Here is an 11,908-nt window from a genome sequence, read left to right as displayed (position 1 = left end):
GTATCTTGAGACAATCCAAAATGCTATATGCCATGGCCTTACTCCTCACCTTACTTACATGGGTTGTTTCCCATAAATAAAAAGACTCGACCTTCAAGAGTATTCGTATTATGAAAAAATAATCACTGGCACGACTACCTAAAAAAAATTGGGTTAACATTGAAGAAATAATAAACAGCTATTCAATACAAAATGACAATACATATATGAAATCACACAATACAACATATTGAAGGGATGTTTGTTTAAATTTATCAAAGTGGACCAAGCTTAACCCAGCTCTTCCAAGAATGCCCCAGAAAGGCTAGCCAAGCTCTCCTATGAACGTACCAGAAAGCTAAACCAGCTTCTAGTAGAAGCTGCCGGACACTAGCCAAGCTCTCTCGAGAACTTCCCAGAAAGCTAGACTAGCGTCTTCGAGAAAGCTCACAGACTGTCCCGGAAAGGCTAGCCAAGCTCTCCCAAGAACTTCCCAGAAAGCTGGACCAGCTTCTTCGAGAAAGCTCAGAGACTGTCCCGGAAAGGCTAGCCAAGCTCTACCGAGAACTTCAAGAAAGCTAACCAAGCTACTACGAGAACGCTTAAATACTGTCGCGGAAAGCTGACCAAGCATTCCCCAACAATGTCCCAGAGAGCTTTTTCACATCGATAAAGCTAAACAAAACCCCTCTAATAAGTATCATTACTAGATCCAGGGTGGTCCTAAAGTCTACAGGGACAGCCTTGAATATTTGCAGCACAACTCGAATAAAACCAGTCGGATGAACCAAATAGAGGGCCTTGAGGTTTTTCTTGTACTTGCGGTCGAAAGCACGATACGCAGACCAGAGCCAGGAGAGGGAGGGTTTGTTTTTGCTGGTCAGTCCATAGTGAAAATAGACGAGACTGTAGTCTTGCTCGACAAACTTGTCCAGAACGTAGGTGAGATATCTGTGAATGAATGGTAATTGTCATTGGTTGATTTTCATTTGTTAATTACTAACTAACCATTGATGGGGTTCCTTAGATACCTCTTTTCTCTCCTTCCTTTACGTAATTGTCATTGGTTGATTTTCATTTGTTAATTACTAACTAACCATTGATGGGGTTCCTTAGATACCTCTTTTCTCTCCTTCCTTTATAAGTTCAAAAATGTAATACTTAAAAAGGTAGGTACCTACCCTGTGAGATCTGTAACTGCTAAGGTCTTATTGTCGCAAAAGCCAAGAAGGAAGAAAGACAGGATAGAAAAAAGCCAGCCCTTTTGAGAATGAACCTTATCTGTTTAGGCTAAAATCTGCCTAGGCTGAAATTGAACCTGGAGCACTTACAGGGTAGGTTGCACAACCCTCCAAGCAGTTCAAGCTAACTAGGTTGGCACTTACAACCCTAATGACAAATAAATATTATCCTCACCCTAACAGTCTCCCGTGATCCAGCTCTTTGTTTGACGGTAGTTTACATGCAGACAACACTATCAGTTTCCGACCAAACATATCATCCCCTACAACATCCACAATTCCATACGAGGCTACATCAGCAAAGTCTTCTTCATCTTTGAGCTCATCATCAGTACAAGTTGCAGCAAGACTATCCAGCTGTCCCATTGGAGCATTGATAAGTTCCTCTTCAAAGTTTTCCTCGATGGTCCCATCAGACACTGGTGATTCAAGATAGTCAAATGGAACTGGGGTGTCGAACACCTTAATTTCTTCAGCATCTGTAGAAAATCAAATAAAAATAAAGATGTATGTTTGTAACATTTTAAGAAAATGATATTTGTACAACAAAAAATCTAGGTACATGTCTTCTCCTTTTATTTTCACTACCCTCTTTCTGAAAGTTGGAGTTGTGTGTTTTTAAAGGGAGGGGAATATGAATATTATCAAAAGATAGGGCATAAGTTTAGTCAGAACAGGGCTTTTAGATTAGGTAGGTAGGAAAGATACCTACTATGAGTTTAATAGTTTCAATCTCAGGGCACAACACTGAGAAAAATGTCCTACTACAAGAAAGAAAAGGCACAGCATACTAACCTCCATTCAAAGAAGCCTGTAACTCTGAATCATCAAATTCTAAGTTGGGTTCGTAGTCATGGAAGTCTGACAGACTGGGGTAAGGAGTTTCTTCATCATTATTGGAAGCTGAAAAACGTAAATATATTTTTTACAATATAGACCTATTAAAATTCATATTAGACAAGTAGATTAAGTCTGATTTACCTCATGACTTTTGCCTATGAACTTGAATAAAATAAATACAGGATCTTAAATTCATGTCTGATAAGGACAAGGCAACAGTGGATTAACGGATTCTGACACTTGACTCATTAGCTAATCAGGGACTACATAGATAAGTTTCATTCATATGAACAACTTACCAATGGCATTTCGGATCCCTGGAAAATTAGGCTGATAGTCAGTGTCCATTTTGCACAAAAGATTTCATAGAATATTAATCAAGTAATGAAGCAACACATAGCCCCACACAAACTGTGGTCACAAACACTTGTAAAACTAGTATTCCTAGGTCCAACCTTAATTAGCAAAAAAAAAAACACTGCCAGCCTACACAATCATGAGAAACATGTAAACAAATTTGTAACACTTCTGAGTTCAGTTCTGAGCAAATGGATAGAAAATAATTGACAACTGCAGTTTATTGCTAGAACTAGTAGGGAGTCTCTGTTCCAATGAAATGCTGTTTATCACTAGAGATGATGTGTTGCTATGACTAATCACAGCAGCCTCCTCCCAACACTTCAAACTTGATTACTGGGAATGATAAATTGATAAAGGCGATTGAATCAATGAATATTGATAATTCGTTGATAAAATAATCTCTAATCTTATCTTATCTTTTGCTGTATTCCTCTTCTTGTTCCTTGGTCCTTCGTTGCTGTTCCATTTTTGGCCCACTTTTGTGCGAAATGTTTGGTGCTTGGCGTTTGAAATCGATCAGCTGACTGATAATTTTATTTTACTTCCTCAAATTTGGGGAAGTAAAACAAGGCGAGTTTACACGATCGCTCGCTTTTCTCGTTTTGGGCTTCACTTTTCATTTGAAAACTACTGTATCAGGTACAATTCAACCTCCTTGAACACTTTTTGAGCTTCACTTTTCATTTAAACACACCGTAATCGGGATCATTCTAACCTCCCCGTTTTTGTAAACAACAAAAGAGTGGAAATTTTGGATCTGGCACAGGGGAGCGTGTTGAGGACGAGATTTTTGTGGGAATTTTGCTATAAATCCCACCATTAAAAAAAATACCCTGAGGACGAGTGAAATTACATGGGATTTTTGTAGGTAGGTAAATAGGTATGTAGATGTAGGTAAATAGGTATGTAATCTAAGTTTCGATAATTAATTGAAACATTTCTTCCACATTTCCAGATCCACTATCTGATCTGTCTGTCGGCCAACTACGCTCATATTCGGGATCACGAGAAATTCCAGGAGCTACAAGAGTTGCAATATCTTCAGGATCCGGACATTCCAAATTCGAAGGACAGATTCTAGGAATTGGACCTCTCTGATAGGTGCTGAGACTTCTGAGGGCCAGATTATGAAATGGGATTTCTATGAAACGTAGCCCATAAAACCGTTTGACAGTTATCGGCATGGTATAAAACCGCTGGTAAATTATCAATACTTTCGTCAGTTTTTAGTGTTAAAAGTATAAAAAAAGTAAACAGGTAAAAAAAGTGTTAATTTATTGGCAATACGTATTTCTCTTGTGAAAAAGTACTGTCAATTTGCCCCTCACAATATTTCTATTTTTTATTTTTTTATTTATTATTTTTTTTTTTTTTATTTTATTTTTTTTACAGTATTGACAATAACATTGACAAAATCAATGATAATATGCGATTACGCGGTCGGTACAACGGTATAAGGCTGACTTCAGAATAATCCCGTTTCATAATTTGGCCCTTGGATTGTTTTCCTATGAACTCGTGAGATTCTATCCTCACTTCTTATCTGTTACCTTCAGCCTTTCATATAGTCAGGGAATCTTTGAGCCTGATTTCTATTGTCCGTTCAGATAACACTCCAGTCACAATGAATTGTCAGGGAATCTTTGAGCCTGATTTCTATTGTCCGTTCAGATAACACTCCAGTCACAATGAATTGTCAGGGAATCTTTGAGCCTGATTTCTATTGTCCGTTCAGATCACACTCCAATCACAATGAATAGTCAAATATTTTCGCTGACGATCAAATGGGGAGTAACAGATTTGTATGGCAGATTTGAATACCCCGATTTGAATGTCAGGATATTTTTGCCTGCCTAGGTAGCTTGGAGGGTAGCTACTTTACTTAGGAGTCAGCTCCCATGGCGTAGTGGTCGCTGCGCTCGCCTTGCACGCGGGAGACCCGAGTTTGATTCCCGGCGGGGTCAAGAAATTTGTATCATGCAAATGATTGATTCCGTGACTGGCTGTTACGGGGCCCACTCAGCCTCGTGAGGAAAATGAGTAGCTATGTATATTTCATTGAATCTTTACTTTGAGTCTGCAATGAATGGCAGACCCAAAAATATACTGTACCTACTTATTCCTTCCTATTTACGAATAATTATATTAAATAATGGAGGAGTTGCTGCAATTGGGAAAATATTATCAATAAAAGGTCGATTCCTACGTAAAAAGTTGTGAAAAATCCAAATCTGAGGTCAGAACTCCGAAAAAGTAACTTTAAAAGGTCTAAAATTCAATTTTCATTTTCCGTTCTAATGAAACAGTTCAAATATGTACTAATGAAACAGTTCAAATATGACGTCAGACTGAAATTATGACAGCTGTTACCTAGCATGCATGCAGAATTGCAGATATCATTATTAATAGACAATACAGGTTGAAAACCAACAAAATCTTCTGGGGAGGGGATAGGGAAACATTCCTTTAAAATGCCGAAAAAGGCAGACTTAAGTAATGGCGAAAAAAATAAAAAAAATAATATCCAACGGACTAAAAAGGTAAGTACATTTTCTATCACCAAATGAGCTTTTACATAACACTAAGAGGATACTAAACAAGCAAGCGTTTCTGCGCATTTTGACGTGAAATCTGACGTCACAACTCTTTGAACTTTTTCATTAGAACGGCAATTAAAAATTGAATTTCGACCTTTTAAAGTTACTTTTTCGGAGTTTTGACCTCAGATTTGGGTTTTTCACAACTTTTTACGTAGGAATCGACCTCTTATTAAAAATATTTTCCCAATTGCATAAGGTTCGCTGCCATATTGTGACAGCGCCACTACGGCTGGCTTTCTCCTATCCTGTCTTTTTTCGATTTCGTAACGATAAGACCACAGCAGTTACGATTCCCTCTATCAAACCTCTTCATAAAAGGATACTTTGTCTGGACTGGAACATGTGACCTGAACATAAAGTGCAGATATTGGGAAAATCCTACAATGCTGCAGTGAGCACCAAAGTTGTGACATAATAACACAAAGAAACTGCATTTACATTTACTTTACTTAGGAGCGAGTCTATCTTGAGAAATCACAGTGATCTCAGGTAGCTACAAGCTTTGTACAATACAGAGTCTAGGTAAGCGCTAGGTCGCGGGTTCGATTCTCACCCGGGACGGATTTTATCCTAAGCAGATAAGGTTCGCTGCGCCACAATGGCTGGCTTTCTCCTATCCTGTCTTTTTTCGATTTCGTAACGATAAGACCTTAGCAGTTACGGTTCCCTCTATCAAACCTCTTCATAAAAGGACACTTTGTCTGGACTGGCATTTGAAAACTACTGTATCAGGTACAATTCAACCTCCTTGAACACTTTTTGAGCTTCACTTTTCATTTAAACACACCGTAATCGGGACCATTCTAACCTCCTTGCCCCGTTTTTGTAAACAACAAAAGAGTGGAAATTTAATTTTGGAAAATTAGCATGAATTTTTCAAAAGTGAAAGTTTAATGAATTAATTTTCCATTTTTCCATAAAACCAAGAAGAAAATTGCTTTAAATTGCTAATAGGTAAGCGCTAGGTCGCGGGTTCGATTCTCACCCGGGACGGATTTTATCTTAAACAGATAAGGTTCGCTGCGCCACAATGACTGGCTTTCTCCTATCCTGTCTTTTTTCGATTTCGTAAAGATAAGACCTTAGCAGTTACGGTCTATCACCTCTTCATAAAAGGATACTTTGTCTGGACTGGAACATGTGACCTGAACATAAAGTGGAAATCAGGCTTTAGGATTTTCAATTGTATTGATCAAAGGTACTCCTTATCTTTAAGCCCTATTGATATCACTATGTATTTCCTTTACATAGGCAACCCATTCCCATCTTTTTGAAGAGACTGCTTTGAAATTTTCGTCCATTTTATTTTTTTGCTTTGTTCCTTTTCCATTTCCTACATGGTAAAGTGGAAATCAGGCTTTAGGATTTTCAATTGTATTGATCAAAGGTACTCCTTATCTTTAAGCCCTATTGATATCACTATGTATTTGATTTACACAGGCAACACATTCCCATCTTTTTGAAGAGACTGCTTTGAAATTTTCGTCCATTTTATTTTTTGTTTTGTTCCTTTTCCATTTCCTACATGTTCTTTCCTTTTCTTATTCCATTCTATCCTCTTTTTTACTTTCCTTATCCTATAGGAAGGATAGTAATGTACGTATTTCATGTTATAACCTTAATTTTGAGTTTATATTTGCTTTATTTTGCTTTTCTAATGGTAATGCATAGAGTCGAAATCCAGAGACTTGGGGTTCGAGCTCTTTAGGGACAATAAGAGTTTTTAGTTTCGTACAGTCAAACTTGGATCATTGGGAAAACTGATTTTGAGTTTATATTTGCTTTATTTTGCTTTTCTAATGGTAATGCATAGAGTCGAAATCCAGAGACTTGGGGTTCGAGCTCTTTAGGGGACAATAAGAGTTTTTAGTTTCGTACAGTCAAACTTGGATCATTGGGAAAACTGATTTTTAGTAATATATATTGATGTCTCTTCATACTTTGTGCAAAACCCTCTCTATAGTTGAGATTAATAAATACCTAGTTGGTCATTTGATGTTCTCAATTATCCACGTTTGACTGTAATACATTCCTAAAAGCTTTGATTTAGATTAGCCAATTTACACCTAATTATTTATCCTTGTATAGCCCATAGATGTAGGTATGGTATAGCCTTAATTTTTTACATGTTACTTATTTCCGTCCGATTTTTAAGCTAAATCCCTTTTAGGATCAGCCATACATTTTTACTTTTTCAGCATATTTCCCTCTGGGATAGACCATTATTCCTCTGTGATGTTCCAATTCAGTATTATTCTCTAGGCCTGGGACTACACGTTTGGCTTTCTTAAAGTGTAAATTGCGGAGTTTGATGTTTCGGTCTACTGAGAGTACTCAGAAGTGGCTCGTAGGGATGAAATCTGATACAAGAAGTTTTTGAGACCTGAAGTGGTCCCTAGCCTATGTAATAAATTGATAAATTTACATTAACTCCATAATTTTATTTATTATTTCCTAGTACAATAATATTGTTCCATTTCGTCCACTGAGAGTGATGAATTTCTAAATGATATGAACTGGTTTTTTATCCTTTGAGTTTATGTGACAGAATCCCTAATGCTTAACACTCACGCTGCCACCGTCTGACAGGCCTAAGCTTCAGATCATGGTCTCCTATGTGTGAGAGTCCTATGCTTTTTTTGACACACATGAGAGTTAACTAAACATCCCGAATAACCTCTAGCGCATGTTACCAATGATGCTTGCATTTTGATATGTACACACATACCTAGTGTAAATTGCTAACTTGTTAAACTTATACCATACTCATCATGTAATAGAACATGATTAACCCACATGTAAGAATGTTTATGAAATAAATACAGAGGTCTAGGTACCTACAGTGAAATACCATACGCCAATTAGGGACAAAAAACCTATGTTCATTGTTCAAAGAGAAGTATAAATTACTTCAATCAAAATAAAGTAGGTAAATTTTATTTAATTTCTTACAATCTCTTTCCACCTCTTACATTCTCTTCTCATCAACTAATTTTTTGACATCCTTTTTAGAAGGGTTTGACATGTGCCAAGAACAAAAAAGGCCCTTTTTAAACATTGTGTAACAAGTGTATTATTTTTAAAATCACAAAGTTAATTTTTCTCGTCTTCTTTTTTGTCATATACAAACAGAATAACCTGAATAACTTACAGTCGGCTACCAGTGGAGCTTGAAGAAATATTTGATGACACGTAGCTGTTAGCCGAGGATTTTGACTGGTCCCATTCCTCTCCTCTGGCTAGAGTGGCAATCTGTGAATAAGTAGTGCTTTATTTAGACTGTCAGCTTAGAAAAATTTGTTACATTATACCAACAGTTTTATTATAATATCAAAATAGGTCTAGGTTCAATCAATTCAATCAATTTTATTTGTACATATATACAATTAGAATAACCTGAATAACTTACAGTCGGCTACCAGTGGAGCTTGAAGAAATATTTGATGACACGTAGCTGTTAGCCGAGGATTTTGACTGGTCCCATTCCTCTCCTCTGGCTAGAGTGGCAATCTGTGAATAAGTAGTGCTTTATTTAGACTGTCAGCTTAGAAAAAGTTGTTACATTATACCAACAGTTTTAGTTTAATATCAAAATAAGTCTAGGTTTAATCAATTTTATTTGTACATCTATAGAATTGTAACCATTATTCCTCTGTGATGTTCCAATTCAGTATTATTCTCTAGGCCTGGGACTACACGTTTGGCTTTCTTAAAGTGTAAATTGCGGAGATTGATGTTTCGGTCTACCGAGAATACTTAGAAGTGGCTCGTAGGGATGAAATCTGAAAGAAGAAGTTTTTTGAGACCTGAAGTGGTCCCTAGCCTATGTAATAAATTGATAAATTTACATTAACTCCATAATTTATTATTTCCTAGTACAATAATATTGTTCCATTGCGTCCACATAATATATTTTATAATTTCACTTACTATACATAACTACATTTCATATGCAATTTTATTTTCTGAGAGTGATGAATTTCTAAATGATATGAACTGGTTTTTTATCCTTTGAGTTTATGTGACAGAATCCCTAATGCTTAACACTCACGCTCCCACCGTCTGACAGACCTAAGCTTCAGATCATGGTCTCCTATGTGTGAGAGTCCTATGCTTTTAATGACACACATGAGAGTTAACTAAACATCCCGAATAACCTCTAGCGCATGTTACCAATGATGCTTGCATTTTGATATGTACACACATAGTGTAAATTGCTAAATTGTTAAACTTATACCATACTCATCATGTAATAGAACATGATTAACCCACATGTAAGAATGTTGATGAAATAAATACAGAGGTCTAGGTACCTACAGTGAAATACCATACGCCAATTAGGGACAAAACCTATGTTCATTGTTCAAGGAGAAGTATAAATTACTTCAATCAAAATAAAGTAGGTAAATTTTATTTAATTTCTTACAATCTCTTTCCACCTCTTACATTCTCTTCTCATCAACTAATTTTTTGACATCCTTTATAGAAGGGTTTGACATGTGCCAAGAACAAAAAATGCCCTTTTTAAACATTGTGTAACAAGTGTATTATTTTTAAAATCACAAAGTTAATTTTTCTCGTCTTCTTTTTTGTCATATACAAACAGAATAACCTGAATAACTTACAGTCGGCTACCAGTGGAGCTTGAAGAAATATTTGATGACACGTAGCTGTTAGCCGAGGATTTTGACTGGTCCCATTCCTCTCCTCTGGCTAGAGTGGCAATCTGTGAATAAGTAGTGCTTTATTTAGACTGTCAGCTTAGAAAAAGTTGTTACATTATACCAACAGTTTTAGTTTAATATCAAAATAAGTCTAGGTTTAATCAATTTTATTTGTACATCTATAGAATTGTAAGTATGTGGTACAATGCTAAGACTACAGACTAAACTAAACTAAAACTAAATCTAAAATAATATAATATGCTGGATGTTCCACAGCCCACCGTGTCCGCCACAATATATGCTATAATCGTAGGTAGTAGATATGTAGTACAACAAAACCCCTCATGGGCCTGGGGATGAAACAAGTCTAATATACCCTTGGCGGTGAAAGTGTTAAACATATAACTACTACTCACCTTATCTCTATAGAGTGCAGCTGCTTTGGTGTTGTACTTCTGCTGAATAGTCATTGTATCATCCCAGTCGGGTTGAGCATTGAGAAAATCATGTGCTGCTTTGTTGCCTCCAACCTGAAATTGAAGCAAAATTTAGATATCAGAACCCTTAGTAAGTTATTCTGTATGCAAGGAATTTCTCTTTCAAGTAGAAAAAGTACCTACCCATGTACCTACACATAAAAATGAAGCAGAAAAAGTACCCAAGTATCTAAGTACACATAAAAGAGAAGAAAAAAAAAATGGTCTCTATGAAGCTTTTTGTAGTCCTAATGAACTCAAAAACAACAGATTTTAATTCTTACATTTGTACATTTACATTGCTATTCAACTGTCCTCACAAGGCTGAGTAGACTTGATATTCCAAGGGGGAAAAAAACTCTGACTCTTCTAGGTATTAAACCAAAGATCTCTGGTGTTTAAGGCTAGCCACTCAGGCTGAAATATAATCACAGACACGAATAATCTCACGAATTGAAATGGAAATAACTACGGGACATTGTTCCACAAGCATATTAATTGTTTAGTTGTGGCAAAGCAAGGGATCACAGGAAAATACCTTTTCGCCAGCCTAGTTAGAGGATAGCCCGTCCACCTAAGTCGAGGGTTTGATTCCCGCCCGCGGTGAATTTCATCCTAAATAAGGTTCGTTCGTGGAAAGGCTGGCTTTCTCCTATCCTGTCTTTCTTCTCTCTTCGATTTCGGGACCATGAGATCTTAGCAGTTGCAGTTCGTTTTATCAAAAGCAGTCCATTTGAAAATGTTTTGAAAATTTTAAAAGCAGTACCTATCCTGTTTGCTGATAATTTTGATGGATCCAAAATTGTGAATAAACAATGTCCCGTAAAATAAACAAACAAATTAAATACTTACGTTATTGCAATCGTGCCAGGTAGAAAAAAGAAATAAAAAGACTCGACCTTCAAGAGTATTCGTATTATGAAAAAATAATCACTGGCACGACTACCTAAAAAAAATTGGGTTAACATTGAGGAAATAATAAACAGCTATTCAATACAAAATGACAATATATGAAATCACACAATACAACATATTCAAGGGATGTTTGTTTAAATTTATCAAAGTGGACCAAGCTTAACCCAGCTCTTCCAAGAATGCCCCAGAAAGCTAACCCAGCTTCTTGGAGAACGCTTAGAGACTGTCCCGGAAAGGCTAGCCAAGCTCTCCTATGAACGTACCAGAAAGCTAAACCAGCTTCTACGAGAAGCTCCCGGACACTAGCCAAGCACTCTCGAGAACTTCCCAGAAAGCTAGACCATTTTCTTCGAGAAAGCTCAGAGACCGTCCCGGAAAGGCTAGCCAAGCTCTGCCAAGAACGTACCAGAAAGCTGGACCAGCTTCTTTGAGAAAGCTCACAGACTGTCCCGGAAAGGCTAGCCAAGCTCTACCGAGAACTTCAAGAAAGCTAACCCAGCTACTACGAGAACGCTTAAATACTGTCGCGGAAAGCTGACCAAGCATTCCCCAACAATGTCCAAGAGAGCTTATTTAGACTCCATCCACATCGATAAAGTTAAACAAAACCCCTCTATAAGTATCATTACTAGATCCAGGGTGGTCCTAAAGTCTACAGGGACCCCCTGTACATTATTATTATTACATGCTAGTGGAAACATAAATCTTTGGTTAGAATAAATAATGTTATACAAAAAATGGTAAACCTTTTGCCAATAATTGAAGGGGTTTTCACAAGAAGGGCTTGACCCAACTGTTTTTTTTTTTTTTTTTTTTTTTTTTTTGGGGGTAAA

General features: G+C 36.8%; 1 protein-coding gene and 2 long non-coding RNA genes across 3 annotated transcripts; all 3 read right to left on the bottom strand.

The window, feature by feature from the left end:
- Window positions 1-349: 349 nt before the first annotated feature.
- LOC103514581 (rho GTPase-activating protein 68F-like) lies at window positions 350-2,911 on the bottom strand. The gene is made up of 5 exons (XM_026827508.1): window positions 2,360-2,911; window positions 2,016-2,123; window positions 1,396-1,699; window positions 687-930; window positions 350-511 (listed from the first exon to the last, which is right to left on the bottom strand). Exons 1-5 carry the CDS (start codon window positions 2,406-2,408, stop codon window positions 350-352), a joined length of 867 nt encoding a protein of 288 aa, XP_026683309.1. The 5' UTR covers window positions 2,409-2,911.
- A 5,212-nt stretch (window positions 2,912-8,123) lies between these two features.
- Window positions 8,124-8,532, bottom strand: LOC113469650. Its single transcript, XR_003393002.1, has 2 exons — window positions 8,426-8,532; window positions 8,124-8,158 (listed from the first exon to the last, which is right to left on the bottom strand). It is a non-coding gene; the product is annotated as an uncharacterized LOC113469650 (long non-coding RNA).
- A 1,130-nt stretch (window positions 8,533-9,662) lies between these two features.
- Window positions 9,663-10,243, bottom strand: LOC113469649. The gene is made up of 2 exons (XR_003393001.1): window positions 10,101-10,243; window positions 9,663-9,746 (listed from the first exon to the last, which is right to left on the bottom strand). It is a non-coding gene; the product is annotated as an uncharacterized LOC113469649 (long non-coding RNA).
- Window positions 10,244-11,908: the final 1,665 nt, after the last annotated feature.

This window comes from Diaphorina citri, unplaced genomic scaffold (assembly GCF_000475195.1).
Source record: "Diaphorina citri unplaced genomic scaffold, Diaci psyllid genome assembly version 1.1 scaffold1173, whole genome shotgun sequence".
Classification (NCBI taxonomy): Eukaryota; Metazoa; Arthropoda; class Insecta; order Hemiptera; family Psyllidae; genus Diaphorina; species Diaphorina citri.
Note: the sequence above shows the minus strand (reverse complement) of the source record. Positions and strands in the feature narration are given on the sequence as shown.

Excerpts from the sequence above, each read along its gene's own strand:
- LOC103514581 (XM_026827508.1), bottom strand. The coding sequence starts at position 2,408 with ATGGACACTGACTATCAGCCTAATTTTCCAGGGATCCGAAATGCCATT. Across the intron at positions 2,124-2,359 it reads AGGGATCCGAAATGCCATTG|CTTCCAATAATGATGAAGAA; the intron begins GTAAGTTGTTCA and ends TACGTTTTTCAG. Across the intron at positions 1,700-2,015 it reads ACAGGCTTCTTTGAATGGAG|ATGCTGAAGAAATTAAGGTG; the intron begins GTTAGTATGCTG and ends GATTTTCTACAG.